Genomic DNA, 20,190 nt, shown 5'->3' on the forward strand with positions numbered 1-20,190 from the left:
AGCGTATTATAAGCCTAGTGAGCCACCAAGCTTTACTTGTGCCCCCCACCAGGCTTAGCATTGTTAATTTTCCTTTTTTAAAGAGTTTATAGTTGGTGTTTAAGGATTAATCTTGCAGTCTTCCAATAACGCATAATTATAAAATTATATTTTCAAATTTCCTGTCAACTTTAAACATGTTTTACCTCAAAAACATGGCGGGCAGCTGGATGACCGACTGCCCCAGTGCCCCGGGCTTAGCAAGCTCTTCGGGGGAATCCCTGCAACTTTAATAATAACAATAATGTTTTATTAAATAAAAGATCTGATTTACAATTTACAAAAAAACTGTGTGTCAAAAATTGATACAACCAAATTCAAATCCCGACTTAAATCTGATAGAGTTAGAAGAAACATGTTGGTAAATTTAAAACATTACTTTTAATTTTGGGCTTGTGTGGAATTGTTTTAATTTTTTTAAATAACTGAACAGCCAAAAAATAAATATATAATAAACACCACATGTTTGATTAGTTGTCAGCATTTTAGGCAGTTTATTTGAAAAACACATACAAAAAGATCATATACAAGACAATAAATAAAAAAGAGACAGAACAGTTTGGGTTAAGCTATGCAACTTTTTGCATCATCATTAGTAATAAATACAGTACAAAATCCACCCAGAGTGAATCTAAAGATTTTCCACAATATTCACTGATCATGTTATTCTTCATTAAGATTTAGCTATTGCTTTCATATTATTGATACATACTTCTACATTTCTATAAAATACTCAAGATCATAAAACATTGCGCGGTTACAGCAAAACAGCAGTGTGTTGTACAAAGATGGCCACTTCCCTTTTTCACTGGCAGGTTAAAAATCAACATTTTTCTCAGCAGCAAAGAAACATCTGAAATATTCAAGAAGGTACAGCATCATATTAAACACGTCTACAGAGCTACTCCCACATACACATAGGAAAACCTGAGAAGGACATGCATTAAAAAGCTTGTGCTTTGAGTTCTACTGTTCATTCCGGTTCATCAGCTTGAGTTAATACTATGGCTACTGTCCAGTTCAGCCTGGAGTTACCGGGGTACGCAGTGGAGGGCACAGGGTAAGGCCAGTGAGAGCACGAAATGAAATTATAGTAAGACCAGTCAGCTTCATTCCAATCCAATACATGTTAGAATAATTTGCAGGATTAGTAGAGTATTAATAAGAAATGCACACCGAAAAACGCAGTTAGCTTATCATACCAAGGTGTGAAACATCTATATTGTAAAACCACAGTAACACCAGAAGTTTGCTCAAAAGATCAATGGCTCAAGGTAGCATGTAAGAGAAGTCCCATAAATCCCACACGAAGCAACTCCTAGCAATATGTAGCAACAGATAATTCAACTGATGTGGTTTCTAAATTATGATTACTAAAGCGACATGTTGATATGAGGGATATGATCATTAAAGGATCTAATAAAATATCATGGATTATTATGAGCAAAACAAAAGCAAGCTATAAGACAAACAGGGTTGCACCCTGACATCTGTGGTAGATGGAAGCAGGAGTGATATTAAAATAAATAGAAAGTTTAAACATTCAGCGATTAAATCAATAAATGACATAAATGGAATGTAATCTAGATCAACAGCACCATGCTGGTTAGTCCCTCAGTCACCTTTTCTAATTTTTCTCCTTTGAAAAACAAAACACAGACGGCATGCACAAGCATCCCCACCAACCAATGCATAATGAGGTAATTTTTTTTTTATATTTTGTGTTATTTTAAATAAATATATTGATTAAATTGCAAAGTTATGAGACAGAGACATTAAATATTCCACCACAATAGCTAGCTAGCTACAGTTAGTAATAAATAATGATTGTTAAATACTTAAGGCATCTTTAATCACAGCATTCTATGTGGACTAGCAAAACCTCCATTTTCATGTATTTGTAATTTCTTTTTTTGGGGGGGGATGGAGGTTACATATGTAAATAAAATAAAATAAAAATGCAACACAAACAGTCAAGTTACCTTCCAATAGTACACAAGGAAGCATGAAAATACTTGGAACTGAAAGAAAACACAAAACCTCGGACGAGAAGTACCCACACCACCAAACCAAAATATCAGGCAACGCCATATTATAGTGCATTTACAAAACACAAGCTACATTAGAACGACAATAAATATGTTTTTTGCAGCATTGCAGCTTCTTTTTCACGATGGTTAAAATGGACAAGGTTTTGGCGTATTAGTACCATGTCCCGATTGGCAGGTGAGCAAAGAAAAAAAAAACAAATAAAACATACAATTAAACGAAAAAAAGAAATGGAAGAAAAAGACAGTTAAAATAAAATTAATGCTAAGAACAGTTGTTTGGTATTTTTCAAATGGATGGCTTTTTTCTCCCTTTCACCCTCCTTCAAGTGAAGTATGCCAACATGGTTCATGCATGATACAGAGAAACAGCTTCTATCACTGAACATATCACAGTTCTAGCAATACCATACACAAGCACCATGAGGGAGAGTGGGTGGGGGACAATCGTACACATTCTAGCACATTTCACAGGCAGACTAGTTCGGATATTCCCTGTAACACCACCACACAGTCTTGTCTTTATAAGTTTTCAAACAGACAGAGCAACTACGATTGAAATGCAAGGAGCTGATACACGACAGAGGCGATTTACTTCTATATAGTAATCACATGTGCTTGTCTGATAGGCAATAAGGTTCTGGTAATAAGAAATAGAAATGTCACTCGAATGGCGAGACTCAGGCACTGCATCATCAGCCTCGTGTGAGTGCCGTCAAGACATGAGCAGGCATGGGACGGTTTCTGGTTTTACGGTATAGCACGGTTTTTGAAAAGTCACGGTTTCAATGCCATTAACATTTTCCATCGTACCATACCTGAGGATTGAACCCATTTCACTGAGAATGCCAGTGATGGTGATGTTTGAGCATAGAGTAGGAATTCTCTGAAACGTTTCCTAGTGTTAAGAAAAGTAGTGCTTGTCTATGAACGGAGCAGCAAACAAGTGTAGAGATGCATCAAGAAATCAGCTGTTGATCATAATTTGATTATTTTTAGCTAAAAACCTAAAAATCTTAATTTTGCCAAATTTTGAAAACCCCAGACATGACAAAACAACCTTACTTGGTGTAACTTCTAAGTCAGAAAGTTATCTACTTTCAATAATCAGAGAGGTGTACTTCAGTAAAATGATGTCAAGGAAGCAGTGATTAAAAAAAAGCGATTGTCTTGTACTACAGTATCTATGCAATCAGATTGTAAAGATACTGTATTTTCTCTGACATTTTGAGGCTTGGTTCATTCAGGCTGTGAGAGAGCGAGAGAGAGCAAGACTTTAAGCAGATCACAGGAGGGGTAAACAGAGTATAGGAAAGTTGCTCTGTTGTTGCTGGATATTCTGGCAAAGTAAAAAGACAAATTAAGGATCCATATAATAGGGAATACACGCACAGACTGCTTTTTAGTACAGTAAACCACACTAAACATGCTAATCGCTAATATTACTAGAACCAATTTAAAATGCAATAACTCAGATTTAATAATGCAATAATGAAATTTTTGTTTTAACTTATGAGCAAAACTGTGTTTTCTGTCGCACACTGTGTGACATCACCCCTAATCCTAACACAGATAATGTAGAATTGCTCACAGGTGGTAAGAATGTTTTAAGCAGCTTTCTTGTTCCTTTTATTTCATATTTTTCAAATAGAAATTAAATCTGTTTTACCAGGTCAAAGCTAAACCCACCACAAATACCCTGAGTGGTGAAACTCTACACAAGAATTAGCATGTCTATTGGAAAAATCAACCAAACCAACTGTGTTGGAATAGGGAATATGGGCTTAAAACTTTATTTTGTTATATTTATTGGAACAATAATGAAGCTGACTTTAAAAAGAAATTAAATTTCCTCATAAACAACTATTTCTCAATAGTTGTTGAGAAATAGTAAATAATGTAAATGTGCTACACCATTTACATTAATTAGTGCAATTGTTCTGGTAAATGGTTCAGTCTCACTGAGCAAACGCACACATTTATTGGTCCTACCGTGGAAGAAGTGAGGAAATACTTCCAAATGTAGCATGCCAAGTCATTCTATTATTTCTTGAGATTTGCAAGCATCAAAGGTTAGTTTTATTGGAGTTCAGTAACTTAGTCTTTCTTGATGCACTTTAGCACCAATGTGCTTTAAAGGGTTAATTGGCCTGTTTTAATTTAAATATATAAATGTATGTCTGTGTATATACACATACATTTTATATATATGTATATGCATATTTTTTTTCCACACCATAAACAGCATAAAAATCTAAATAAATGGGCGAGTCAATGAATTCAGATTCTCTAAACCAACGGTTATGATTTGGGATTGTTTACTTAGTTTTCAAAAAAAAATTGTCATCTCATCTTATGATTCCCTGATTTAATCTGTATTTTGGATACTTGGTAAAAATAACAACAAAAAAAGAAAAGAAACTGATGTGAGATACAAACAATATGTAAGCAGTAAGTAATACCACTAGCTAACTAGCGACTGGCTAACCGTTAGCTGCTAACAATACATCTGCTTTACAGCTTCCTAACTCTGCCAGAAACAGCAATACATGGACTAGTCAAAATCAGTGTAATATATTACACTGATTTTAAATTATTTTAAACACTTTATGACTAGTGAGAACAGAAAATATTGGTAAAACTGCTCTCATTCTGGTGAACCAAATGTCGCTGATTGTATCATCACACCTGTACTGTTTAGTTATGCCATCACTAATCTTTTTTATTTGCTGATTTAAATTTCATCTGAACATTTTTGACTGTTTCAAGATTCAGACCATAATCATAACTTATATACAGCTGATACTGATTAAAATTTTGTGCAAATAGCTGACACTGATTTTAAAGACGGTAAACGTTCACACACGAGTGTGTGCCTACTGTCTGTGTCTACATATGTGCATCACAATAGCAAAATTTCATAAACATTATTATTAATTATTGCAATAATTCTACAGGAGTATGAGGTTATATCTTAGCAGCAGTGGAAATAGTAATTGCATTTATGCTCATGAAATAAAAACAATTAGATTATGCTGTAGCTACTTTTTTTTTTTTTTTTTAACCCAGAAACCGTGGCATTTTCCCTTGCTTTTATCAAACCGGGAGAATCTCATACCGGCCCATGCCTTGTCACGAGGGAGGCTATGGAGGGATTTGCCATTAGACCCAGATCCACCCGCAGATCTTTGAATCCTAAACATGGTGATTAGGAGAGAAATGCCACACTGGTGTGAGATCGGCGTCTAAAGGCAAGCGTGGTCTACTCAGGGTGAGCAGCAGGGTGAGGGATGGGTGAGGGGCTACTGGGTGCATTCTTGTCCTCCTCTATGAATGATCATAATATACGGTTCACATGCACAGACACAGTTCCTGTTTCTACTTGCTCCACAATATTAACGACACAGCCCAAGCCTGCCATACAGCATGCACATCCGAGGCCTCTGCTCTAGGCTGCAGAGGCCCCGCTACGACACTACGCACATCACTGAAAGCCATGCCTGCAGTTAGCGGGTTCAGCATCAACTCTGATGGCGTCTACTAACTGTAAGTCCAAAACCATGTTAGACAAGAAAGAGGGATTTTTGGCCTTTTTTGTTTTGTTTTTCTTTTAATTAGCTCTTTCTCTCATTGCTGAATACTCAATAGATCCTCTCTGTGGGATTTTTTTTAACAGACATATTTCTCCAAAAGGCTTTTTGCTTGCTACACAACACTGTTACTCTGTAAATACTTATTCAGTACTATACTCCATTACACCACAAGCGTTCAGCTACAAGAGTTCACACCTAACAACCTCATGCTAATCATTTGACAATGTTCTGTACAGATGTGCTGAGTGAGGGCTTGGGCAGAGTACGGCTTAAAGGACTTTTCACAGGCCTAGGAGGGAGAGGGCAGAGAGGGCTTGGCTATACTGGCAGAGAAACGGCCCTAAAACACCACACTGAGCTCGGAAGGTTGGCAGTCAAGAGCGTCCTCTCTCTTGGCAGCTGTATGGAGAAATGTAAGTGGGAGTACACGATCTGACAGAGTTGTGTGAAGCCTCAGCACATCTGTCCATACGTGTCTCTGCTCCTAACCTTTACATCCAGCAAAGTCCTTTTTAAACTGACCTTCAGTCCAGCCACCTATCTGTGCGTCAACCGCCCCGTCTCTCGTTGTGTTGTACGTTGAGTGTGCTTTGTTAATCCCTCTGTCACGGCTGTCTCAGAAGGCAGGCTCTTTGAGTGATGCAGAGGGAAAGAGGGGTGTTTGGCAGGACTTCCCCAAGGACCGACCGGGGGAGACGATGGAGAAATAACAAGACCACATCTAAAGCTGCAGGAGTCAAGAGGAGCCATCAACTGTCAGGAGTCAGCTGGGTCTCGATGTCCACTCTGCAGATGGGGCATTTCCTGCTGGTGGCCAGCCACTGGTCCACACAGGCCTGGTGGAAAAGGTGCATGCAGGGTAATCTCCTAAAGGAAGCAAAAACACAGGGTCAGAACTAGCTCTGTATCAATCGATTAAAACAGTTTTAATCTGATTAATCATGATGCTGAGCTTTGTAAAAATGTCCAAGTTTTCAAAATGCTTCTATGGAAATATTTTATTGTCTCAAACATCTCATTTTTCCAGGTTTTCATAAGAAAGGCTTACAAGAAATAATTTCGTTTCAAACATAATTTAGAAAATGTTAACAATAAACTGGTTGTGCTTTGGTGAAAGCACAATTCACCATTGGAATAAGTAGGTTATATTTCTTTTTTGTTTGTTTGTTTGTTCTAACATCTTTTTTTGGACTAGTGGCCTTTATTTGACAGTAATCTGACAGGAAGTGGGGAAAGACATGCAGCAAAGGAACTGAGGATGAATTCAAACTCATGACGACCGCATTGAGGTTTTATAGCTCAATGCCTGCTAAAGAGCTACTGTATATGTAAATTACTTGTTAATTTGATAGCTTGAATGAGATACATCTCTGGCAAGCATTTCACTCTTTTTGTCATTTGAAGAATGCTTCCAGATGCTCCAGTCTTTTCTTTTTCTTTAGTCATTTTGTCTTCTTGAATTGTCAGCCACAAACTTCAAATAAAGGAATCCCTCTTATCCCCTTAGACCAAAATGTACGAGGCACTCACATACAGGTAGTGTATACAACTCCAATAATTTCATGTGATATTCATATTATAAATGGCCTTCCCCTTGTGCCTGTTCTCCAGCTCACTGAGCCGTGTAGCAAAGGTAGAGCTTTTTGTCCCTTTTTGTCTTCAGCCCACAAATAGTTATTTGCTTTGCCTCACTCAAAGTCTTACAAATATAACGTTTTTCTGCTAGTTATCATTTTAACTTGTGTTTATATTTTTACGTACTTATTTTTTCCCTAATGATCAATCCTTTAAACATATATTTTTTCAACACGACTGTTTAAAACACTTCGGCTTTTGGTTTTGGCAGAAATTTAAACATAAGTTTGCTAACACAAAGGCATCTGCTGATGTCTAAATGTGAAAAAAAGTTATTCGGATTGTATGAGCAAACCTTTTCTGACTTTCAGCAGCTAAAGTCGAACAAGTTATTTAGGACAAAAAGGTCCAAGATTCAGGGCAGTTTTGGTTGTAAATAAAGAGAAACACTGACAAACCTATAATAGCCACTGAAATATGAACATAGAAGTTCAATGTTTAGAGGGCTTGGGACACTATGTCTGGAGTCAGGTCAAAAATAAACCCATCTTCTTTGAAATACAACCAAATACGGTTTTATTTGGGAAGATTTGTTATCTGTTGTTGACTTTTTTGTCTTTCAAAAAGCAAAAAAAAGCTGCAGTGTCACTTTCCCTCTGGACACACATTATGTGATTTGTGAAATGCTTACAGTATGTTTCCTGCGGGCAGCATTTTCAAGACATGATGCCATAAAAAAGGGTGGGGAAAAATCCTGTGATGGGATTTTAATACCTGATACTTTGAAGTTGGATGGCAGAACCAATTTAGGCTTAAAAACTGCTTAGACCAGGTGACAGCTGTATCCAGTGTGAATATAAATAAGGTCTGAGGGCTGTAAACCACATCTTTCTCCACCTCTCTGTTAACGGCATGATGTTAGACCCAAAATGAAAATATTAAAGTGGGAAATGTCCCAAAAAAACTTTCACATGGTGACAAACAAAGAGATTTTAATTCTAATAAACAAACAACAAGCTTGGCAAACATTTATCACAGAAGTGAAGCTTTGTACCTTTGAAAAATGATTTGCTGTACTTGGGATGAACAACAATATTGTTGTTTTGAGACCATTTTGAAGTAATAAATTGATAATGGCACTTAACAATGCATCTGGAAGCTATTTCAATTATCCAAAATAAAACAACAAAATAATAAAACAGAAATTTAAAAAAAAACGCTCAAGTAAAACCCCGAGTAAAAGAGATTATGAAATCTCTGAAAAAAATTCTCATTCAAAAATTACAGATCATTAGAAAGGAAATGATCAACTTTACTTTAATTTTTTATTCGATTAATTTCTTATTGTGTCAGGCTCATGCCAGTCTGCACTAAACTAGCACATATTAAGAGCATAATGAGGTTTTTAAAGGGTTTCTAAAGATGTTTTATATCATTATTCCACATTTCTCCTGGTAGAAATTTGCAGGGTTATCTGTTGTGTTTGTCAATTTTTAAATTATAAACACACAATGAAAACAGCGGTCCGGTTTTTAAAATGAAAGCTGCAAAAAAGCAGAGTTGATGGACAGACTGATGGATGATTCCACATGAAGCAGAAACCAAGCATCCCTCCTTAAAAAAAACAAAAACAGCATTTTCCTGTACCTTACATCCTCTCCGTCTTCCAGCATCGACAGACAAATGGTGCATTTCTCATCTGTGTCCAGCTCCTCGTCATCCAGACACATCTTCAGGTCCTGCGGTATTCTCTGCAGAGGAGAGGAGAGCACACGCAAACACACTTTAATTTTTAAACGGACGCAGTGTTGATGCCACAGGGGTGTCTGAGTCAGCTAGGGTAGGACATGTTTTCTTAAAAGAGTCACCTTATCACAGCTCCTTGAGAAGAAGAAGAAAAAAAGACACACCTAATATTCTCACACTTTTCCCACAGCAACTGGGTCAGACTGAATGTAGACGTTTCTTTAAATTCACTCCACGCTCAGATCTGCAGACAGCTGGATGACTCATCCCCCTCGCCTTAAATTATGAACGCTGCAGCTCCATCTCATTAAATTTCAAACAGAAATTGGGTTGACCTTTGAACTACAGTAAGAGTCATGACCTTTTCTCGCTACCCTCTTCTTCACTCTCTGATCCTTCCAACTGCCAGCGCTGACTTTCTCTGTTGTTCCCTTCTTTCACGGCTCACTCAGCTTGTTTCTGGCCCAGTTCTTTGTCTGTAACCATCAAAAAGGTTGCAAAGGGCCTCCAGTCGTACCTTTTTGTACTTGTGGGGGAAAGTGAATCTCTCGATGGTGGTTTGGACGGCTCCACGATTCACGCTGCCCAGTCTGTCCTCCAGCTGCAGAAGCTCCTATGAAGAAACATTAAAAAACTAATTATTATCTAACACAACGAGGAAGATGATAGCAAAATATTTTGAATGCAAAGGAGGCCACAAGAAAACTGTTGTCAAGTGAACATGAATGCTATAAGATTAAAGTATTCTGTGCCGTTTAAAGCATGTGTGCCAAACTCAAGGCCCAGGGGCCAAATCTGGCCCACCATAACAGTTTATGTGGCCCTCGTGACTCCAGAGGGACGCATAAGTAGAACCTTCACAATAACAGACTTGATTTGATTTTACCAATCAAATCAAATCAGTTTGTATCTGTTTACTGCTAAATTACATCAATCTGCCCGTCTAGTTTTTTACAATTCCTCAAAAACAGGAATTCATGTAAAATCAACAGATCCCCACAGTTTTTCGCACTAATGCATGGTTATGAGTTTATTGTAAATTTTCCCCAAAAAATTGTCAAAAACATTTGGTTTAACTGATGCTAACTCCAAACTGCAGGTGGCAGTATTTTTTTCTTCTGCTACACTGCTGCTTCAGCCTTAATTGATGTTAAGTCCATGATCAATATAGTAACAAAAATTCACATTTACTGTCATACATAAGTGCAATTATCACAAAATTTCTTGCAAATATTTCTAAATTAGCTCCACAAACTCAGTGATTTTGATTGCAAATCACAAAACACTCATGAAATTCTGGAGGGACTGATCAGTGTGACAAGATGTTCATTATTTAATTCTAAGAAGTTACTGAATGTCAAAGTTACTTGCAGAGACAGCTTTTTGTTAATATTTTATCAGTTTGTTATCAATACATTCTGGCACAACTGGCCCTTTGACAACATTCACGATCGTGTTATGGCCCAAAATTAAAATGAGTTTTATATCCCTGGTCTGAAAAAAACAGATTGCTTGAAAATAATAATAGAAAAAATCTGTTACAAACTGAAGCCTTCTCAGATCATTGGTTACAGAGAAAACAGTGATTAATTACTGGAGTCCTTTGTGTCTGAGGCAGAGAGAGAGAGAAGCTGCACAGACCTCATAGCTCTCTCTGACGGCAGAGGCGTGCCGGGAAGGGTTGAGACTCTGCAGAGCCAGCAAGTGCAACTGGGGATATGGGTAGTTTCTGATCTCATGGACGACCTAAAAAGTGACAGATAAAAGAAGCTGGATCAGCTCCACAGCAGAAATCTGACGCCGGTCCTCCCCGGCTGCTGAGCTTCAGCTCAGAAAGCGAAGAGAGAATCAGTGAAGGTTCACAGAGACAGAGATGATTTATTGCAGAGAGACCGTCCTGAGGGGGGTTCTCACCACTTGTGTTGAGGCATTGTTTCTGGGGAAGTGGTGCATCCTGGGGGAGGTCAAGTAGTGCTGATAGTGCTGCGGCAGCGGGTGGATGTGGTACTGGTGAGGGGGCAGCCCGGCATCCACACTGAGATCCCTGAAGAAAAGGCAAAGTCATTTACCAGCAGCTCACTCTGCATTTTATAGGTTTCAATAACTTGTGATTAAAGACTGTGATATATTTAGTAATTAGAAATTTATTAAAACAGATTTTGATTGAAATAGTAGACTATTAAAAAAACTAAAAATGGAAAGTCCTTTCATTAGAGCGAGCACAATTAGCTTACATTTTGTTCACTTCTGACTTTTTGTCCTGTCAGGATGTTTGCACCTCTTTCAGTATGGTTTGTCTTTTATTACTAAACCATAAAAAAGTAATTACCTCTTTTACAAGTGTAGAGAGCAGTATAAGGGTAGCATATTAGTCACTAAGATCTACATTGTTAGGGCCATAAAAGTTAATTTATTCACTACATGTATGGGTGGCTGCTGGTAGAGATTGAACCATATCACCTCAAATGTTGTAGCCAACCAAATATTGCCTCCACGAAATCCTAATATTACACTTGCTGATGCAGTGAATTTTGAAATTTCATTTATTTGGTAGGAATAAATTAAATAGATCAGTATATGTTAATTTACAGAAATGAACATTTCGGTAAATGCACCAGAATTGGCTAAAAGGCTATTTTTCATCCGGACAATGAATAATTTGTCCTGATAAAAACAAACAAAGGTTACACAAAACAAGGTTGAAATGACTTAACTACACAAATTCTGTCAATAAATGCAATCAACACAAATAGTAAATGTAAAACAAAGTAGAACTACATCCCAATTATAATAAAAGGTATATGAAATTAAAATAGTTGTGTTTGACAGTTACAGTACTGTGCAGCTCCAGTCAGAAGAAGAAGGAAAGATGGCTGAAAGAAGTAAAACCTAATATAGGGATGGCAGAAATATAATAAGGAATTAAATTATTGATAAACACTCAAAGCTTTTTTTGTATTAGCTTAATCTGAAATAATAACAGTTAGAAAAATAAAACCTTTAATTTGAATATGTTTGTTAATGTGGGTGAAACTCAATTACTGACAAAACAATTCCTTAAAATTCATATAAAATAAATTGTTTTTTAGATGTATGCTGTTTTTAGTTGAGAAGAATCTCAAGCAATGTTTAATTAGTAATTACGTTAGTTTAAATAAGTATGGCATCCTGTATGAGATGGATACAAATATGATAAATGATATTTCTTAAACTCTTTAAAATAGAAAAGAAAAGAGAACGTAGGGCAGATGTCTATCATGCTTCATAAGGAATATCTTTTAAAAAAATCAATAGCTCCTCACCTAAATATTTATAGTTTGAACAATCTGTGGACTTCTCCATAGCAACCATTTATTTTTCAGGATTTTTACACATTTTTATCCAGGCAGTCGTCTGCTTTACCAGTAAATCTCCATTTCCTTACATTGTTTTTAACTTTTTAAGCCAGGGGTCTCAAACTGCATTCCTGAAACTTCTATATATGTCCCTTGTCCTCCACATTTATACAGTATTACAGAGCTCCACTAGTTAGATCATATTGGCTCTCTGAGGCAGAGAGACATCTAAACATTGTGGGACTCTGGCCCTCCAGTAAAGCAGTTTAAGACCACCACTTTAAGCCAAATAATAAAATGCGCTGCTCACCAGTCGGTCCCCTCAGCCAGGTAGCGAGGTTGCTGCACCACTGGCTGAGGAGGGACATGAAGAGGAGGACCAAACTCATAGCCTGGTCGCAGTCTGTGTGGCTGGTGAGGGACTCTCTCTGGGGTGCGTCTACTAAAGGAAAGAAACCAAGCATTTGAATCATTTTCTCCATAAAATGTGACCTATTTTGCTTCCTTAATGTCTATGGACTATACAAAACATGTTCATTTCATTTTTTTGCACAAAATAATTCTTAGAAAATGAAACGTCTGGTCAGTTCAGTTTATTTTGATCTCCTTTCAGAATGAGATGTTTTGGGTTTGTTCCTTGTCAATGCTGCTGGCCACGTCCCTCCATCTCAACTTTTACATTCACATGTGAAAATAACTGCAAACAGATGTTACACAACAGCATATCTTTGAAAATCAGAAGTGGAGCCTCCTGCTCAACCAACAAGAACGCAGCAAGTAGTTTCTGAATAGTAAGTCAACAGCAAAACATTTGTCTTGTCCAGTGCATACAGTGTAAGTAAAAGTGCTGGAGCTCAGCTTGGATTATTAGGTAAGGGTATGGTGCCTCGACAATAAGGAGGTTTTTCAAATGGCTCATTTTCGATTAAACACACCAATAAACATTAACTTCTTTCCAAAAAACAGCTGGGTGGTTTTTTAAGCACTTTTGTTGTTCTCAAGGCCCAAAAGGAAGAATAAAAATGTGAAAAATGTGAATTTTGCTTAGTAGGTATAAACCTGAAAGCCCCCATTGTTTCTTTTTATTTCGCACCAAACTTGTCTTTAGATACCTGGATGGCGGCAGAATGTGTCGGTGCTGAGCCTCGAGGATCTGCTGCTGGAGGAGGTATTGCTGGTGTAATGCCTGAGGTAGGAAGGGCGGGCCGGGGATGTCCTGGAATTGCGGAGCGGGCAGCGGGTTGAGAGGTGGATGGAGCGGAGGACCGTGCTGGTGGCCAGGAGGGGCCAGGTGGGGGTTCATGCCTGACTGCGGTTGCCCTGGATGGGGCATTGGGAAGTCCATGGGCAGAGGGGCCTGAGGACCTAACTGGAAGTGCCGGCAAGAGGTAGCATGGCTGTGCTGCTGCTGTTGCTGCTGCTGCCGGTTAAAATGGGATCCTGTGGAGGATACGAAGAACTTGTCAGGAGTCTAAAGGAAGAAACAAGTTGGAATTAATTGTGAGTGAAATGTGGTGTCGCTTTGTGTGTGATGTAGCATGTTCATGAAGCCCTACGTCTTACCTAGGGTGAAAATTACTTCTGGTTGGGAAGAAAAATGATGGTTACCACAAGTACCATGAAAATGATAACCCATTTTTGGTCTTGCACAGAAAACATGAGCTTTTCTTTCTTTCTACCGACTCATGTTATCAACTCCAGTCTTCTGATTCAGAAGAGGAAAGAGACGGTGTACAGGTGATGTCTTCAATGCAGTTCACCTTGCATACATTCTGCACCTGACAATAGGTTAGCGAGCCCAATAAAACATTATTACCTCTCTGTCTCTAAGAAACACGGTCAAGTATTTCTGTGCATAACTCACTGTTTTTTATTTTAGAGTATTTTTAATCAAATTAACCAGGCAATATCCTTTGTTATTGCACAGCAGAGAAAATAACTGTTAAGATTACATTTTTTGACAGAAAATCTATTAATTGGCCTATTGACATTAAATTCACACCAGATGTTGGAAATAACCCAAGTAATTCACACATATAAGGAAGCTAAAACAAAATAGTCCATAAATTGTGCATAATATAGTGGAATGACACATGGAAGTAGTAAACCAAGATGCTAAAAGGCAAAAACAAACTTAGCATCTGAAGTCTGGCATCAATCCTTTTACTGTGAGTTAAAATATTAAGATCCCTGATTTATTTCCAATTTATAATCCATAAAAATGTATCCTATCTATCAGCTTTGGCCAAAAGAGGATGAAGATCATAAAAATAATTGGTAAAAAAAAAAAAAGGAGCATACTAAGAATGTTTGAAATCTTGTTGCAAATTATACTGAAGGCTTTGGTTACAGAAGTATTTCTAAACTCCAGCGAGTTCTGTTGGAGTTACAATCTGGCAGTGGAAAGGACCTAATTTCACCATAAACCAGATATGACCAGAGGGTCCTCACAAGTTCTCCTACAAAGTGAAAAGAATAATCAAAAAGGTTGAATACAAAAGGCAAGGACCACGCAAAGTTTTGAAAGACCTGGAATCAACAAGAAAATGACAAGGAATGAGCTCAGCAAAAATAGCATCTCTATACACTCACTGCACTAGACTCCACTGATGAAGAAAAGTGGTTTGTTTTTTCAGGATGTGGCTCTGGCGGGTTTTATATTAATGAAGGAATGGATAGAGGAACACTTGATAAGAATCAGAAAATAAAATATGAGTGGATTTTTCAACAAGAAAATAATCAACTATTTTCTGAAACCTAATGGAGTTGCCAGAAGAGTCTTCTATTACCTAGCTTGTATTAGAGCTGCACAATAGATTAGCAATTTGTTCATCATTATTCTCAAAATATCACGATTTTGTAATTTTATGCCGTTATATTCAGGATGTTGGATGATGACATGATAGTAGATGACAGCAGTCAATGTTGAAAGTAGAACAGATGGAAAAAGGAGTGAAGAAAATTAGTGTTAGTGCAAGTGTTCTACAATATCATAAGATTTTTTTTAATATTGTCAAGCCTTTACTTGAATTCAGTGGAAAATGTACATAACTTACATGCAGCTCTAATGCAAAGATAAGGCAAAGGAACATTCATGATTTGAAGAATTTTATGTGGATGAATGTCAAAGGTCAAAGTCACTCCTAAATAATGTGTGATTAGTTCACACATACAGGAAGCATCTTATAACTGACATTACCAAAAAAAGTGTCACGGTTCAAGCCTTTAGATAAGTGTTTAGTGTTTGTTTCCTTTAAAATGGTGATTCATTATTTTTTTGGCCATATTGTCAGTTGTCCAGGGCACCATCAGAAAGAGACATAAGTACATAAGCACTGATTTTAAAAACTTACTTATATCACTAGCACCTTGAAATACTATTCCATTTTCTTTTTTGGATGTGCACTGCTTACTGCTGAATATAGGAAAACTATATGTATTTTATGTTTGACTCCAATGCCATCCCAACTCATACTTCAAATTTCTTACATTTTGATTGGTTGCGGGAACCACCAGTGTTCCTGGACCATTCTTTGATTTGATGTATGGACACATTTGTTCAGGTTCTTTTGTATATGTGGATTACTTGGATTATAATCTGCATTTAGTGTAAACTTCATAATAACCATCAAAATATATTTACTGTTAAAAACATTGTCATGATCAATACTGATTTTCCACAGTGGAATCAATACAATCTACCCCATCTTCTTTTGTCTTACACTTACACTATGACTACATTGTTTTTCCATTCAGCAGTTAAGAGGAAATAGTTTGAATGCCTTTTTCCAGCTCTCCCACCACAGCTATTTGGCAGATACAGGGAACAGACTGCTGTCTGGAAAATAAGGGAGGAAAATTGCAGGCTGGGTTATACTCAGGCACAAAAAGGTTTTAATTCTCTGCCTAAAGTAACGACTTTTTGATTCATAAGTACAGACGATTTGCAGCTATAAGGATAATTTCAGCTATATTATTCTTGTTCACCCATTGGGGAGCAGATTTAACGTACTATGTCTTGATTTTAACAAAAGTGAAAGTTAGCACATAGAATCACACCAATCTTTTCCTTGACAAGTGTTTTAGAAACATTACTAGGCAAAGTCTACATTGCATTTGCTGGCAGTCGGCTTAAAAAGCAACGTGTCCCTCCGGAAAAAAAAAAGAATAAAGACATCTTTGTTTCAGCTTGGTAGTTTGTCAGTACAGGCAGGCAGACAAGAGGTTGAACTTGCCGCCTCGGGTCGAGTCTAGACTGCAAACAGCACACTGCGTTTTCAAGCAGCTCAGTGAAAACGATCACCATGAATGACAGCAGATAGACTCATTCAGGCCCTGTGATGGAGGAAGCGTGGAAATCGTCTATCTTTGTCATAGCAGGAGAGGAGGTGGTTGAGGGGGGTGGAGGGGATGGGGTGGAGGGGAGAGGGGCAGGTAGGGACAAGGCAAAAGGGGGCATGGGGGGAATAAATGGAAATCAGCAAGAAGCACACTGAAGGTTAGGATAAACACTATATTCTTTATTGAAAAATATTAGTATATGTAGAATTTGTGTATTTTTTTTTCCTTGTTTGTTTGTAATAGTATAAAACCATGCAACAAAACTAAACAACATAGATTGAAGGCAAGGCCCACCATGCTCCATATAGGGTTAAATAAAGAACAAAAGCAGCATCCAATGAGCAGACGTGTTGGCTACAGCACATGATTTCAGTACAGCAAGGGTACATCTTTACTACAGAAAGATTACATTGGATTTTCACTAGTCAATGTAGAAAAAACATAAACAAAAATAATTATGAATCATAAATGTGACCATGCACTGAAAGTACTATTACCAGAACAAAAGGTAAAGAGAGACCACAACCAAACAATAAAGACGTTATTAATAATAAGAGGATCTCTTTAGCAGTGCAGGAAAAAATAGGCATCCCTGTGAAATGGATAGCATTTTGGTTTTATGTTAGTGGGGTAAATTTGAAAGTGATGAACCACCAGTAAGCATGTTTTCCAACTTCATATTGAAAAATTTAACATGCCCACAAAGGGCCCTGACGATTCAGTGTGATTCAAAGCTTGAAATTTTGCGAAAGGGAACAAAAAGATTACACAAAAAATGGAGACAGTTATGGTAGGTTGCTGTGTGCAGGTGCAGTGTACCTTAAGTCACATGGCAGGAGGAAATCGCATGCACATGGTTCCAATTTGCATATCTGCTTTGTCAATCGCAGGTTGGTTTGATAATGTACATTGCACCTTGTGTGAAAAGAAGGAGGATGAGCCAAATTCTGGTGTTCAACGATGCAAGTGCAGTACTTTGAGATCATGCAAAATGTATCCACTTTACAGGAATTTACAGCATGTTGTCTAACAAGACTGGATGGGAGGTACACAATGACATTCAACTGATATCTAGAAAGGAGCTATAATGTTTACTCAGTGCTACAGCAATTTGACAGAAAAAAAGACAAAACAAGGTGCTGTGTTCTAGGTGTTAGCTATAGTTTTAGTCTGCTTAACATGAAACAGTCTATAGCTGAATACATCTCGGGAAGGGGTGCTTTTAATACCAATGTCGTCTTCTGATGGAAAGAGGAAATGAAGAAGGGATTCACAATACAGCTAAATGCAGAGAACAGGCAGAGGCCACGCCACACCACACAGCAGCAGATGATCATTAGCTACACAATGGGGGGGACGACAAAGATCTGATAAATGCAGAATGTAGAGCCAGCCTCCATACTATGAAACAGGGAAATAAGAACAGAAATAAAAGCACAATGAAATCACTGATGCCACTGTTGTAAAATTAATGTTACACTGTAGCGTTAGAAATGCATCTCTGCTATGTGAGCGCAGATTTGGGTTATGTTTGCAGCTTCAGACAAGCAGCTGCTGGATTGCTCAATTAGCAAATCAAAAAGAAACGGCGGACAGGGCTGATTGATCGGATATCTACGCTCTCTCCACGCATTGATTTGTACGCTGACCAATTAACACTGGTAGCAATTAGCCGAATCGTGGTGTGAAATCTGTTAGCGCCGGCAGGAGCGGATGATCTTCAAATGACATCATCCAGGCATAGCTAAGCTGACTGGCTGGAGAGGCTACGTCTATTTTGCGGTATTTTAACACTGCAAATACACGACAGATTAGGTCGTGCAAATTAGATAACAAGCTGAGGATAAAAAAAACTATCGATAAATAAACTATAAAGCACAGCTGGTTGTGCTAATGTATCGCATTTCGAGTCGCACTCTCTAAACATGTGGAACCCTTTGTGGCAAATGTTTCCGTTCCAGGAAATAGCCGGAGCCAGCGAGACAGTTAGCTTATCTGTAGCAAGGGCATTTCCTTTCTAACAGGTTTTTACCACGAAGTTATCGCAGACAAATTAACATCATTCGATAAGTCTCGCTAATCTATAACGACCCGAATTATAAAAGTACCGGCGCGGTTCGGGTCGTCGTCAGGAAAAGCTTGACCGTTAACTCGAAGCTAACAGAAGCTAACGCGACGGCTAGCCAACAGCTGCAGTGAATATTAAGATAAACAGGGCACATGTTTTGGGTCGATGTGAATACTAATACCGTACCTCTGTTTCTTACTGAGCCGAATACGGGAAGAACCAGATATCCTACATGCACTAACACCATCCTGGGATCCGTATCTTATGATTCCGCCGGGTTTTTTAAGAGAGATGGAGCAGTAGTAGCAGCCCATGCGGATCTACATTCAGGCGGTTGGTTGTTGCTTGCAAATACTACAGGCGAACCAACGACTGTCTGACTGGTCTGGTTGTCGCTGACAAAAGCAGACATGTCATTTTTAGTCCGGAGCAAAAGAGGGCGATGTTGCAGCGCTGTAGCTGGAGGTATCTCAAGGTGAACCTGTCCGGACCTGACAATTCAGCTTTATTTATATTACTGCGACTGTGAAACAGGCTGTTGTACAGGAAAAAATGTGCTAAGCTGTAATACTTCACGTTTAAAGGGCTTCCTGCATTCACTCAGGCTATTGATGTTTCACCTTATAAAAAAGACTCAGAAGAAATGGATCGGAAATCAGAATGTGCAAATCTAACTAGTGCCAAAAATGGAAGAGGATTGGGGAAGCTGAAAAATTCAATTCAATTAATAACAATGAAATTACAATTGAAGTTGTTCATAAAAATACAGTTATTGATTACTCAGAGCCTCCTCTTAATGAAACAGCTTTACAATCACAGAGTGTCTTCAGTGAGAGGCTACTTCAGAACCACTACAATACAGACTGCTACAGGAGATCTTCCTCCCATCAGCCATCAGAATTTACAATTCTTTGAATAACCTTTAATTTATATTTGGTATCAATAAAGTGTTTTTGTATTTCATGATTCTGACTTTAATCTCAAAATTATGAGAGGAACATCTGCTTTAAAGTCAGAACTATCTGATAATTCTTTTCCATAACCAAGTGCCTGGAAAAAAGGAAATCTAGTTTTGTAAATCTGTGCCCTTATAATAATAATTTGTTTTTCTTCAGTGGAAAAAAAACACAAATGGGGATTTGCTACTTAGCATCAGTCTGGTAAACAATAATAGATGTTTCGGGCTGAGAGAACTAGCATCTTCAGTAAGTTGACTTTCTTACTGGAACAAATACAATTAGTTCTATTTATACTCAGAAAATACATTAAGAATCTAACACCACTTCATTTAGGAGTTGACCTTCAGAAATGGCACTTGCTAACATTACAGACTTACTAGAGTCAGTCAGGAAGGAGAGACAAAATGTATTGATTTGTTTATGAACAAAACACCAAGAATTAAAGGCTGCTGTTTTGATCAACTTGTAGTGACAGCTGGGTGTATG

General features: G+C 37.9%; 1 protein-coding gene across 2 annotated transcripts; it reads right to left on the reverse strand.

Annotated features, from left to right (window-relative positions):
• Positions 1 to 516: 516 nt before the first annotated feature.
• Positions 517 to 19,225, reverse strand: ark2cb (arkadia (RNF111) C-terminal like ring finger ubiquitin ligase 2Cb). 2 transcript variants are annotated; one of them, XM_028033388.1, is made up of 9 exons: positions 18,932 to 19,207; positions 16,065 to 18,078; positions 13,449 to 13,776; positions 12,647 to 12,778; positions 10,916 to 11,045; positions 10,643 to 10,747; positions 9,519 to 9,614; positions 8,903 to 9,006; positions 517 to 6,547 (listed from the first exon to the last, which is right to left on the reverse strand). In XM_028033388.1, exons 3-9 carry the CDS (start codon positions 13,679 to 13,681, stop codon positions 6,430 to 6,432), a joined length of 918 nt encoding a protein of 305 aa, XP_027889189.1. In that variant the 5' UTR covers positions 13,682 to 13,776; positions 16,065 to 18,078; positions 18,932 to 19,207; the 3' UTR covers positions 517 to 6,429. The 2 variants fall into 2 exon arrangements, with proteins under 2 accessions (XP_027889189.1, XP_027889188.1); XM_028033387.1 differs by lacking the exon at positions 16,065 to 18,078 and having other exon boundaries at positions 18,932 to 19,225.
• Positions 19,226 to 20,190: the final 965 nt, after the last annotated feature.

Source organism: Xiphophorus couchianus, chromosome 12 (assembly GCF_001444195.1).
Source record: "Xiphophorus couchianus chromosome 12, X_couchianus-1.0, whole genome shotgun sequence".
NCBI classification, from domain to species: Eukaryota; Metazoa; Chordata; class Actinopteri; order Cyprinodontiformes; family Poeciliidae; genus Xiphophorus; species Xiphophorus couchianus.

Excerpts from the sequence above, each read along its gene's own strand:
- ark2cb (XM_028033387.1), bottom strand. The coding sequence starts at position 18,992 with ATGGTGTTAGTGCATGTAGGATATCTGGTTCTTCCCGTATTCGGCTCA. Across the intron at positions 11,046-12,646 it reads CTGGCTGAGGGGACCGACTG|GGATCTCAGTGTGGATGCCG; the intron begins GTGAGCAGCGCA and ends CCTTTTCTTCAG. Across the intron at positions 9,007-9,518 it reads TCCCCCACAAGTACAAAAAG|AGAATACCGCAGGACCTGAA; the intron begins GTACGACTGGAG and ends TCTCCTCTGCAG.